The sequence below is a fragment of the Aphis gossypii genome, chromosome 2, assembly GCF_020184175.1.
Source record: "Aphis gossypii isolate Hap1 chromosome 2, ASM2018417v2, whole genome shotgun sequence".
Taxonomy (NCBI): domain Eukaryota; kingdom Metazoa; phylum Arthropoda; class Insecta; order Hemiptera; family Aphididae; genus Aphis; species Aphis gossypii.
In genome coordinates, this window is record NC_065531.1 from 74,305,038 (window position 1) to 74,318,828 (window position 13,791).

At 24.6% G+C, this 13,791-nt stretch overlaps 2 protein-coding genes across 6 annotated transcripts; one reads left to right on the forward strand and one right to left on the reverse strand.

Moving 5' to 3' along the window:
* Nucleotides 1-734: 734 nt before the first annotated feature.
* LOC114121400 (alpha-tocopherol transfer protein-like) lies at nucleotides 735-7,756 on the forward strand. 2 transcript variants are annotated; one of them, XM_027983720.2, is made up of 8 exons: nucleotides 735-830; nucleotides 2,508-2,706; nucleotides 3,637-3,799; nucleotides 3,896-3,957; nucleotides 6,518-6,609; nucleotides 7,082-7,198; nucleotides 7,267-7,360; nucleotides 7,427-7,756. In XM_027983720.2, the coding sequence occupies exons 2-8, from the start codon at nucleotides 2,568-2,570 to the stop codon at nucleotides 7,597-7,599; spliced, it is 840 nt and encodes a 279-aa protein (XP_027839521.1). In that variant the 5' UTR covers nucleotides 735-830; nucleotides 2,508-2,567; the 3' UTR covers nucleotides 7,600-7,756. The 2 variants fall into 2 exon arrangements, with proteins under 2 accessions (XP_027839521.1, XP_027839512.1); XM_027983711.2 differs by having other exon boundaries at nucleotides 736-830; nucleotides 6,518-6,711.
* On the reverse strand, nucleotides 7,387-13,615 carry LOC114121340 (putative uncharacterized protein DDB_G0282133). 4 transcript variants are annotated; one of them, XM_027983621.2, is made up of 8 exons: nucleotides 13,424-13,613; nucleotides 13,161-13,290; nucleotides 10,354-11,674; nucleotides 10,117-10,287; nucleotides 9,926-10,048; nucleotides 9,659-9,854; nucleotides 9,295-9,545; nucleotides 7,387-8,208 (listed from the first exon to the last, which is right to left on the reverse strand). In XM_027983621.2, exons 2-8 carry the CDS (start codon nucleotides 13,243-13,245, stop codon nucleotides 8,205-8,207), a joined length of 2,151 nt encoding a protein of 716 aa, XP_027839422.1. In that variant the 5' UTR covers nucleotides 13,246-13,290; nucleotides 13,424-13,613; the 3' UTR covers nucleotides 7,387-8,204. The 4 variants fall into 4 exon arrangements, with proteins under 4 accessions (XP_027839422.1, XP_050057887.1, XP_050057886.1 ...); XM_050201930.1 differs by having other exon boundaries at nucleotides 13,419-13,613; XM_050201929.1 differs by having other exon boundaries at nucleotides 13,161-13,612.
* Between the last annotated feature and the right edge of the window lie 176 nt (nucleotides 13,616-13,791).

Below are 13,791 nucleotides of genomic sequence, written 5' to 3' on the forward strand. Positions count from 1 at the left end.
TTAGATTTTGAGTGAAGCCATGAGTGTATTGGTTTTAATATGTTTTTTTATGAGTGTTTGTATATATAATAATTAATAAGTAGTCATTAAAATGTTTCGATTTTCAATAAAAGGATGGTTATGGATAGAAAATTCAAAATTAGATATAGTTTGTATATTTTAGAGAGGTTAAACTTTTTTTATAACAGCAGGAAACACAAACAAATAATTAAGCAAAACGGGAATTTTTACACCAAAAGTTTTTGACTAAATCGGTTTATTTATTTTGTTGAAATTTCAAAATGAAATCTAATTTAATACATGGTTTCTAATAAGTGGTTCATTTCCCAATTAAAAAATATCGAACATTTTATAGTCACATTTTTTTTATGCTTGGAAATTTGACAATTTTTGTCAGAATCTCAAAAATTACAAATCATTTTACTCACTCTATACTTAATGTACAGCAGAGTGATACCCACTTGTCTACCTTTTTTAATATTATTTTAACATTACTCTTTCATTGCATTTCTGATAAGTAAATATATTGTATCGTACTGTTGTAAGTACTATACAGTTATTCTATACTATACATTTAACTTATAATTTATAATTTATATTATTTATTATTGTTTAACAAATTAATAATAATTTACCTATAATATTTGTTATAAGTGTTATAACTAATACCTAGTGGGACTGTGGTATAGATGTGATCTGTTTGGGGGATACATATTTACAATAGATGCGTACACAGACACGGTACCTATATATTTAAACAAATTGAATCTTATAATATCTCAATAGTGGTGTAGACATTCACTAAGTTAGACGTGGATTCGTGACGCCTAGTAAGTAATAAACATACTATATTCACATTACCATATTGATATACTACAGTCTACAATCGTGTAGGTATGATAGACGGTGTAAAAATATTTTTTCAACTTTTTAATAGTATAAATGAAATACCTAAGTATCTATATTAATAAATAATAATTTAAAATTAAATTAAATATTAGCATGGATAAAATATAATATCTAATATATAATAAAAAATAATGAATAGACATTAACTCCTCTTTAAACTTATAACTGTCATTTATAACATTTTTAATTAAGTACACGTTTCTGTATTATTATTATTATTATTATTATTATTATTATTATTATTTTTATTTGCCATAACATAAATTATACTTAATGTAATTAAAATTATAACTCTTATACCATTATATAATAAAAAAAATATTTATATATAGATATCTTACCTAATCATTTGTTTAATCTAACCAATTTTGAATAGGTAAGTATATAGTAGTCGAAAACAATTATTTTTATTCAAATACATGTAGTTATAATAAGCAATGTTTTTTAGTATTTTTACATAACATAATTAAATATATACTTTGAAGTTTTCATATTTTTGTTCACACCGCAGAGTACTTATAGTAAAAATAATAAAAAAAAAAAAAAAAATGTTATTCGTCAGATAACTTAATATTATAAGTTGTGTAAGTTACATTATTTTTCAAAAAGAATACCTAGTATAGTTTTATTCTCATTATACTATTTTGTATTTGTTTGAATACATATTGTACATACCTCTATCCGAGTGACTCGGAACTGAGCTCTGAGAGCTGACTTGGAACTATTTTTTGATAACAGCATATAACTTAATGCTAAATAAGGGGAATGCAATTTTATCTTCATAAAATATTTTTCAGTGTTAATTATTACACCGTAAAATTCAATCAAAATGTAAAAAAAAATCGTTTTCAAAAGTCGTAATTTAAGAGCTAAGTCTTAGTTTGAAGTCCAAATTCAAGATATTGTTATTTTTTAATCAATCTGTATGTTAAACTAAGTATTCAAGTAGAATTTGAAAATAATATTTTAAGAATTTTTTAGAATCAATTTTATTTTCTATTAAATAAAAGTGAGTGGCATCGTGGAACATGCCGAATAAATATAGGTAGGTATATTTGCCGACATCTGGGGTTTTTAAGTTCTTATTAAATCAGTTTATATTTATAAAAACAGTAAAACATTTTTTTGAAGTCAAGTGACCCTCTACAAAGAATTAAATAAAAAAAATCTGCGTTTAAATAGTTGGGTGTTCCAAGTCAACAAAATTCTAAAGTGGCTTGGAACAAGAACTTTTAAATTTTTTTTATTTTAATTTTCTTAAAAAAATTCTTTTATACCTATTCTTTAATTGCGCATCACCACAAGGTTTTTTACAGAATTAAATTATCATTATTGAACCTGTTATTAGAGTTAAAAATCATGCCAAGTCACAAAAACTTCAATCAGATTGATTAAATTGTCTGGTTATTATTAATTACTGCAATTTATATTTTTCATTTGGTTATATCTTATAAAGCCCCCAAATCAAAGGATTAAAATTCTGAACTCCTATGTATTAAAAGAAATGTTAACCAATATTTTTAAACTTAATATTCAAAATTTTAACAATATATATCATATATATACACATATTTTTAATTTATTTTATTTACTTTTAGCTTTCTTTCAATAGAATTTGGAATATATTATTTATTCTGAAATTTGAGTATTGATTTAAAATGGAACAGTGTTTAAACATCGAAACACTGAAAATCGCAAAAGAAGAACTCAGAGAAGATGAAGAAACAAGGAATAATGCTTTAAATCAAATGCGGTTATGGTTGAAGCAAAATAAAAAAATTATCCATTCTCGTAGTGGTAAATATTATTTTATTATTTCATTTTGAATTGAATTACGATTAATCTGTTATTGAATTATTTAAAAATATTTTATAATTATTAAAAGTAAATTATATATCTTGTGCGCATAATTATAGTAAATTTCAAGAAAATCTAAACAATTTTATCATCATAGGTACCTATCTTATATAGGTAGTTATTACTTACGTATTTAAAATATAAAGACTATACGCTATACCTACTAAAGTACTTTATAGTAATAAAGTAGGTATACATTATATTATAGAGTTAAGAATATATACAAGGTGATTTGCCCCATATAGACATTAGACATATAGTGTAGTCAATACTTTCAAATTTCAATACCTATATAGTAATATATATATGTTTATATATATTAATATATCATTGTTCAGGCTCTACGTTTATCAGTCAGTGAGTTAGTCAGGTTACGTTACATTATAGCCATTAAAACTGGCGTTACCCGTGGGCCGTGAGACTCTTATGATTATGTGACTATGTGAGCAGTATATTGTCATGTAGGCATTCCACCTGTGGTGGATTGCGGACCCCGTGAGATGAGGACATAAGTTTATAATTTCTAACCCTTAAGTTTCAAAGCTATATTAATTTATATTATATTATATAATTTTTAATATACTTGTATTATATTAAACATATTATATCTCATATTTTTTATGTTCAATACAAAAAAAGTTAAAAAAAATATTCTGTTTTAATTTCTGAAATCAAAAATAAGTTGCTATTTAACAAAATAAAAAATCTTAAAGACTAGAAACTAATAGAATTGCGATTTACTTAAATTTTAAATTTTATATGGTGATGATTTCAAAATAATTATTACTCACTAAAAATGATGTTCATAATAGTATGTCCATTAAATGATAATATATATTATATATATATATTTTTTTTCGGTTTTAATAGATGACAACTTTTTGTTGAGATTTCTTCGAGCTAAAAAATTTAGTTTGCCGTTAGCTCAAGAAGCATTGGAACGATATTTATTATTGCGACAAACGTTTGGTCGTCAACTTTTTAATGAACTTGATATCACGTGTCCACGACTAGAAAAACTTCTGGAACTCGGGTAATTAAATAAAAGTATTAAATTTCTGAAATCACGTTGTACCTAAAAGAAATAATTAATCATTATAATGTAACTATAATGTATTTTGCTATACAGGTACATATTTGTAGTTCCTAAGCGTGACAAAAATGGACGTAGGATTATCATAACAAGACCAGGTAAATTATTGTATTATTATCATAAAGGAATTAAATAGTCTTCTTAATAAAAAATAATACATTAATACATTTTATTTTATTATATTTTAATATAAATTTTTTAATTCTTTCTAGTATCACTATACTTAATTAATAATTTAATTTCTGTGATTTAGAGTCCTCCATATCTTAATTCCTATTATAGGGACAAAATCGTATATAGAAATGTTAAAGTTGCCTAGGGTGGCAAAAACCCTACGTATTACTGTTCCTATAGGACCTAGGATCACCAAGTTTTATACTTCACTATGAAAGACTGTTTAAAAAAGTGATAAATGGATGGCTGAGTGATTATTGTAAATAAATTATACATAGGTAGCTACGCGACCTGCAAGATGGCAAGGCCATAAATAGTTACATATTATACTGTTACTGTTAGGTGTTTTTTTTTTGTACCTAATGTCACTATATAATGGCCTTGGATATTAATTAACATATAATATGTAAGTTTGGATAAGTATACATGGAGCTCTAGGTCAAGTAAATATTATATATTATGTGTGCATAGTTGCATGTGTCCGCCACCCCTCTATAATTTCTTAATAATTAATAACGATAGGAGGGTACATATTATAGACATTTATAAATCATGAGTTCTCTTTAAATTTCAACTTCATTCACGGCCTATAAAATATTTCATATTTAGAAAGTTACCAGTTAAAGTAGTTAATGTTAAGTATTAAATATCTTTATATTTTACATACGAGTAATTTAAATAAAAAAAAAAATATAGGTACCTTTCTATACCTAATGGCTAATACACATTGAAAAAACTAACAACAAGTACTTACATAACTATACAGTTTATAATCTATATACTGTTAAGCGTTAAGTTATGTTTTTGTATAATAGCTAATAGGTATAGATAGTTTTTAAACTATTCAAAAAAATATGCAGAATAGGTACCAGTATACTTAAACAGGGCCGGTATAAGGGGTAGGCGAATTAGGTGACCACCCGAACGGTTGTACTCTCCCGATTTTTAAAAATAGTAAATTCTCCCGTGTCAAAATTGTTCAACATTCAAAGTTGCAATAAACTAAAAAAAAAAAATAAGTAAAAACAGTGTTACAAAAAATAAAGAAAAAACTATAACATAAAAAATATTAGATTATAAAGACAAAAAAATTGACACCATAATTTTTTTTAAATCTGTATGTCCCTACTATTAAAAAAATCAAATTTAAACATTTTTATTTTATCATATTATATATACTTATATTAAATTAAATAAGTAGTACTAAAGAAATGAAGACTCGGGAATATTTATATATTTCCGCCGGGTGCCTAGGTTAGGTTAGATTAGGAGAGTTTACAATCGCCCGACCACTCAAGGCGCCGAGCACTGAAGTATCATGGGCGCCTTAACCCTTTGTTGAGCAGACTAAGAAATAAAATTTTTTTTTCCATTTTTTTTTTTGCATAAAAACATGATAATTGACCTATTGATAAATAAGTACACATTAAAAAAAAAATTTTTTAGCCCACATTAGAGTTAAGTACTTGGTACTTAGAAATACCGTTGGTCAGTTTAACATTTTGATCGTGGTACTAAAATGTACCGTTGGTCATTCAGCACATAATTTTTTAACATACAATACATACAAATCAAAAATTTATTTTGCAAGATAATTTTTTAAAATTGTAATATTTTGTTTGGGTTCTAAATAATACAAATATATCAAAGTATGCATATGCATTTGATATAATAACAAATATTTAAAATCTTATACACATGATTACTATTTTATTTTTAATTATAAAAAATATATATCAAAGAATTATGTTATGGCTATGGTACCTACATACGTCATACACTAACGACTAACGTGAAAATATGAAATAGCTAATGGCCCGACGGTACTTTTGAATCCATTGCATATTATCAGATTTATTCCCCTCTTTTAATACATCGATATTTATACAATAACAATTAACAATATTTATAATCTAGACACAATTTCAAATAATTCTAGCGCAGCGGTTCCCAACCTTTTTGAGACTTTTACCCATAAATCAGGTTAGGTTATACCTAACCTATAGGACCATAGTTTTATTTTTTTCTTGTAGCTAAAGAGGTATTTATGAGTACCGACAGGTCACAGTAAAGATAAATGCATCATATTATTTAATATACATTTATTTATTATGTGGTACTCAAAAGTAACGTCGGTCGACAAAGGGTTAAGAGTTCAGTTATTAGTTTTTTTTTTTGATAATTCGAATAAAATTATCAACAATAATATGTACATAGAAAAAATTAAAAGTTACCTTGAGAAAAACTATAGCTGTTACAGACCTAACTTATACTTGACCTAAACTAGAGAGGGCGAATTAATTTTCCTTTCCCAGGATGCATAGTTTCCTTAGACTAGCCCTGTACTCAAATACAGAAATACTTTAAAACTTTAAAAGACTTAACACTTCCTAAAATAAACCTATCTTACCTATCTATGTTATATCTCAATGTTTATTGATCAAAACGGATTTAGTTATCAATACCTACTTAAAATACTTTAAGGAGTTTTCAATCCTTCAATATGGACAAATGCAGAAATGTGTAGAATGCATGGTGTTACATATGAAACACTGATGGAAGACCAAGAAAACCAAGTACGTGGGTTTGTACACTATACAGATGCAGCTGGTATGTGCTTACAGCAACTTACATTATTTACACCGAGAGAAGCTGTTAGAATTGTTAAAAATGGAGAGGTACTAAAAATTTGTTTTAAAAAACACAATATTTTAAAATTAAAATTATATAATTTATTCTTGTACATAAATTACATTTTATAGTTATATAAATAAGGTATACATATTAATAATGTCATATTTTTGGTAACTTATAAACATTGATACAATATCTTAATGACATAATTTGTTTTAAACTGTTAATCTGTATTCTTTATCTTCTCCATTTTGCTTTAATAATCAATTTCTTGTATATACTAAAGAATTTTTTTATTTATTTTTTTTTTTTTTTGAGCTATAATATTGTTAAATAAAATCTATACCTAAAATAATAATAATAAAAATTGTTATGTTATAAAAATAAATATTTATTTTATTAATTCTTTTTTAGCGAACACTTCCAATGCGACACAAAGAAATATATGGAGTAAATGTACCATTGAGTTTAAAATTTGCATTAGATTTTGGAATGACCTTGATATCTGAAAAAATTAGAAGTCGTGTAAAAGTAATTAACTAATAAATTTAATATACAAAAATAATTACTATGTATAACTCTTGCAAATCATTCCCCAGATATTTAGTTCAATCGAGGAGAGCCATACATATGTTGATAAGTCATTATTGCCTAAAGAATACGGTGGAGAAATGGAAATGTCAACAATGATAGGTAAGTTTATTTCTTAAACACATAACTTTGTTATCAACATTTTATTTATTTAAACAATTATGATAGGTTTATGGAAACAAGAACTGTTAGAAAAACGAGAACAAATACTTAAAAATGAAAAAATGTCGGTAAGAGAGGATATGTTTAGTGAGGGTGCAAGACAAGGACGAGTATCAGCGCTGACAAACCACAGTCACCATCATATGGTTGGCAGTTTTCGTCAACTAACTGTAGATTAGTTTTCATAATTTTGAACATCATTATATAATTTGAACTTATATTTTATGCAAAATTTTAACATTAAAATGTTATATCTTAATGCAAAATCTCTGAAAACAAAAAAATTTCCATGTATTATTCAATGTAATAAAAAATACATTAAATTTAATACCTACAGTTATAAAAGAAAAAATTTTAATCATTAAATTAATTGTATACTAAACTTAAGGAATTAAATCATATATTCAATAATTGAGATAATAAACAAAATAAATAATAAATACCAAAGTTGACAATTATAATAATAATGAATTCTAAAAAAAAAAAACAAAAATAAAAACAAAAAAAAACATACAATAAAAATATTGGTTGAGAAAAATATTTTTGGCAATTATCTATTAAATTTTTCTCTTAAAATAAAATAACAAACATTTTATGATACAAACATACCAGTCTTCTTTTATTATATGTACAAAAACATGTTTACCAATAATTATTATAATTGGATATTTAATTATGCAGTCCATACAACACATGTACAAATTAAAAAAAATAACTTTTTACATACCAGACTTTTTGATATCGAATATTTTCCTAAAAGTAAATCTACATAATTGTAGACCATTTATCTGAAACAAAATATTATAATTCATACCTAAAATTATGATTATAAATTTTATGATATAAGAATAGATATGATCATTAATAAAATCATAAAAATACATTGTTTATAAAATAAAATATGATGTTTAAAACATGAATGATTGTGCCTAATGACTGTCTAAAATTCAGGTTAAACATAACTATTATGAGATTTCATAGAAACATAAACATTATGATGTGATGATTAAATAATTTAAAAATTGAATGAATAAACTTTGAACTATATATTTAGTATTTAGTATTGACATCTAAAATAAATATTATTACAGAAAGCAATATCATTCACTTTTAAAATTAAAATTTTATGAATAGGTAATATTAAATTTATGCAAAAATTATGAATATAATAAAAAATAATAAATATATTAATTATGTTATTGTATATTTATTATTTTCAGAAACTTAACTTAAAAATTTATTTCCTATATATTATATATTAGTAAAATTATTAATAAACAAGTACAATTATTATGCATCAAAGTACAAGTATAATATTATATTTTCCATCAATATTGATCTATGTCAGGGGTGGCAAATTATTTGAATGCTATGTGCTAAAAATTACCTTTTCTGTTTTTGAAGGGGTCATGAATTTTATTTATATATTATATACAGGGAGTGTCCAACTTGTGGCTCGCAATAAATTATTGTATTAATATAAAAAAGGGTATACAAATTTATATCTAATAAAAATAATATATAAATAAGGCTCAGCACAGCGTTGTGGCAACATAACTGAGAGTAAGTAACATCTGCGCCAATATATATGTATAATTATGTAATTAAAATATTTCCATTTTTTGCGTGCCATTTCAAGCACACATGTAATAGATTTGCCATCCCTGATATATGTATATTAAATTTTATAAATTGTATTAAGTATCTAATTTACTAAATCATCTTTAGCTAACAAATTAAATAGTTTTAATAAGTAAGATAGTAAAATATACCAACATTACTATTATCCTATAGACATTCCATTATTTATTTATAAATGCATATTACAGTGAATATGATCAATCATTGATCATATTCATAATACAATAACTTACTGTTTTTTCAATGGTATATAAGATGGTAAGTCCAATAAAGGTGCTCGGCGTTTGGGAACAATATGAATAGACTCGTTTTCATTTGATTCATTACTATTAGGTATTGATATCTCAAAGTATCTAGGTTCATTGATTTCAACAACAGTATTTTTCTCTTCACATTGAATGTGAGGATATAAGCATTTTTGACCATGCGGACACTCATTGTTTGTTTCAAAAATTGGACATAGATTCAAGTGTTTTTTAGGGCACTTAAATTATGGTGAAAAAAAAATAACTATGAATATTTCCGCCAAATCACAAGTTTTAAAACTAAAAATAAATATTTAAAAATGTAATAAAATAAAATTTGAATATAACTTACTTTTTTTCCCCAATTACATGAACCATCAAGAAATTTTTTACAAATAGGGGTGTTTTTACTTCTATATTCGTGTAAGTACGGACAATTTAATTGAACACAAACACTATTTAAATAATGCTTACAAAATGGAATTTTTTCCTCAACAATATTATGCGATAACGTACAATTCTCTTTAAAACATTCTCCTGTTAGAAACCTAAAATAAAAAAAAAAAGATAAAACAGAAATTTAGTTTAGTGATACATTTGAATATTAAAAATAGCCAACTTTGTGCATAATGTGATGTATTTTTTGTAATGCCGCTTATCACATTCTCCTTGGTCTAATTTTGAACAAACGCCAAAGCGATTAAATATTAGACAAAGCTGTTTGGTGAGGGTTTTTTTACTTCTGTAAAATAGATTTTTATAATAGAAATAATTAATACTTTTTTTTTTTTTAAATAAAGTTTAACAAACTTGAGCCGTTGGAGGGTTTTATTATTTGTTAAACTTAAATTTTGAATTTTATTTTTTTCATTATTTATAATTTTCAAATTTTGTTGAGGTTTATTATTAGAAATATTTAGCAAACGTATTTTATTATCCGAAGATCCTGTTTTTTCCAACTTAACATTATTTTTTTTTGATCTAAAAATAAAAAATAAATGTCAAATCATTATCAAAGCATATTAGTTTTCGGTTAAAAAAATTCACCTCAATTTTGGATTTACATATGAATACGTAGAATATGACCTCTTTCCATTTCGTTTAATCTCAGTTGGCTTAATTACAGTACTTTTCATTAACATATTTTTAACTTGATCTCTGTTTGTAACAGTTTTTATTCTAGCAACAATTTGTTTTTGCTGTAATTTTCTCATTAGTGCAAGTCTATGTGAAAGATGTTTGAGCATAAATGACTTGGTTTTTGACTGAATTGGATTTATCAATGATTGTCTAATTATTTTATTCTTGCCAAATAAAATTAATTTATCAGCTTTTGGTACTGAAGGCTGGGTATTATTGTTTACATTATTAACCAATAATATACTAGGTCTCGTCCATTTTAATTTATTGGTATTACTAGAGTTGGATAATTTAGATTCAAGTACAGGTATTGAGTTAGTAACATTAGTCCATTCTGTTTTTTTGTAAGGTGATATTAGTGTATTTGATGTAGGACATTGTAAAGTTGAAAGTGGTTTACGTTGAATTGTATTATTTTCAATACAATTAAGTTTATTGTTGATTTTCCATTTATTTCTAAATAATGATTGGCGTATTAATTTTGTGTTACCTATCTTTACAAGATTAGGTGATCCAATTATTTTTCCAGACAATTTCTTTATCATTTTTTTCTTATTTATACTTGTTGACTTATTAATAGATACTAAAGAATTCGGTACACTTTTTAAATTTGAATTTAACAAATTATTAGAAATTAACTGGTTTTGAAATTTTCTATTGACATGAACATTTTTTGATAGATTAGTTTTCTTAGTTGACAAAGAGCTCCCTTCTTTATCAACAACATATTTTGATGAAGTTAAGTAATCTTGAACATCAATCATATATTTATCTACATTACGTAATATTTGTGAAACATCAGAAGTTTCATAACAACTATCATTTGATGGTAGTTTACAATTATTAACAAAACTGTTTTTTACAATTTCATTAATTTCTGAGTTATACTTTATGATATTTTGACTATTATTTGATACTTCAGGATAATTTTTGCTTATAACAGTTTTGACAGGTGTACAATTTAACACATTTTGTTTGGTATACACTTTAGAATTATTAGTCTTAACAAATAAACTATTTTGTTTAATTTTACTTTGTTGGTTAGTAAAATTGCGATTATCTATTTTGGTAGAAAGGAATTTATTAGTTGTATGATTATTATCCTTGCAATACTTAAATTTTGATGTTGATTTAATATTCTTATTAGAAACAATATTTTCTTTAATATTATTAAGACTCCGCTGTAATTTTGGTTTATCGTCATTATCATCATCATCATCTAGCTGCTCTAAATAAACAAAAACATATTTCAATTAAAATAAATTATTGACTATCAAATATATATATTATATATATATAAAATATAAATCTATAAGCTACAGATAGTAAAATATAGTTTAGGTTAAAAATCGTAAAAATTTAAAGACAATAACATATATTCAGTCCCATAAAACTAAATTTAAGTATTAAAACATAAAGCGTACCAATTTCTTTCATTAGGAACATAATATACATTTTAAAATCGATAGATAAGCTTTTTTTTAGTTTTCAAATTTAAATCTCTAAACAAAATATACTAAAATACTAAACAAATTTGTTGATGATATTCCCAGAAAAATGAACAAAATAAACAATATAAACTTTTTCTATTGGTATCTAATAGTAATTACCTATTTTAACAGGTTATACCAGGGGTCTCCAAACGTTTTTATTCAAGGGCCACAAAAAATATCATCATCTCTTAGCGGGCCAAAAGTTTATACCTACACATACATTATACTACATTAACATATACATTTTTAATTTTTAAATGCTAGATATATTATCTTGTATATTTATTATCCTATGAGGGCCGCGGGCCGGTTAAAATGTGTTTGAGGGCCGTATCCGGCCCGCGGGCCGTAGTTTGGAGATCCCTGGGTTATACAATAATATGAACTGATAAAGATAATATTTCATTGAGTATCTACTATGACTAATTTTGTCATAACCTTTTATGACATGAGTGAGATAATTAATTATACCAGTCCATTTTAAATAATGTATTACTTAATTAATACATTTTTAAAAATGTCAAAAAATATTAGTTAAACACACACAAATTAAAAACTAACTGATTTGTATGTAACAACTTCAGGGTAGCGTAAAAAAAAATGTTTTAAAATTTCTAAAATAATAATAAATGGTTGGTAATGAATAAAATGTTTTTTCAAAAATATTATTTGAACAGAAAAAATTAGCCAGCACACAACTATGTGGTCTATGACTATGTAAGGTTACTAAAGGTTAAATAAATATTAGAAATTTTGATATTTTTAACAAAAATAACCTAACAAACAACAACATTGATTAAATTTAACTTTTTTTTTTTTTTGGAAAATTAAATTAATGATAAACTTCTTTTTTTTTGTTATGGAGAGATTATGACGTTAATACAATATATTTTAACAATATTGTCTAAAAAAAAAATAGAGTATTGAGCACTTTTTGAAAGTTAGGTAAAATATTGTCCTCGACCCAATTCTAAAACATTAGCTACCTATTTTATTAAAAAATATGGATATAAATGGGTTTTTAATACAATTTAATGATTTTAAAATCTGTTATTTCTGATTAATTTAATGTGTAATCCAATCAATAACGCTGATTTGTCATGTATCATACTGATATGTACCCAATAAGTATAACATGTATGATTGAAAGTGAATACCTACATTTTAAAAAGTATAAGATAACAGAAGAAAAAAACCTATGTTCAAATACTCAATACTCACTTTTTAGAGCAATTAAACGCTTTAGTAATGCTTCTTCTTCATTAGAACTACTTTTATGAGTACTGCAGAAATCATTCAACTCCATTGATCATAAATATAGTAAACAGAACAATATCGGATTAAAACACAACTGTAGAGAAAGAGAAATATTAATCATTAATGACTAATGAGCAATGATTTTAATTAGTCATAATAAACTTTAATTTCACATTTGAATAAATCAAAACTAATACTACTACTACAAAACTTGAAGTATACTTTACAGCCGTGGGCCCGTGGGCCGTATCATAAAACGAAATCTACTTTTCGTTCAAGGTTTATCATTCTTCGTTGGAGACAAGAATTTAGAGTTAAGAGTTTTGTCATTTGTTGTCAGCAGTTTTATCATTTATGTTGTTACATATTCTATGATATGATGTATTGTTACCAATACATAGAATCAAGTATATGAAACACGATGTAGAGCTGCTGATGATGTACTTCGTGATTTGAACATTAAAATTTAGAACAAACATATTTTTTAATACTAATGTTAAATATTATATTATATAATATTATAAAATATAATTTGCACATTATTTAGTCATAATCTCGAAATCTAAGATTATTATTTCTTTATCATATTCCAATG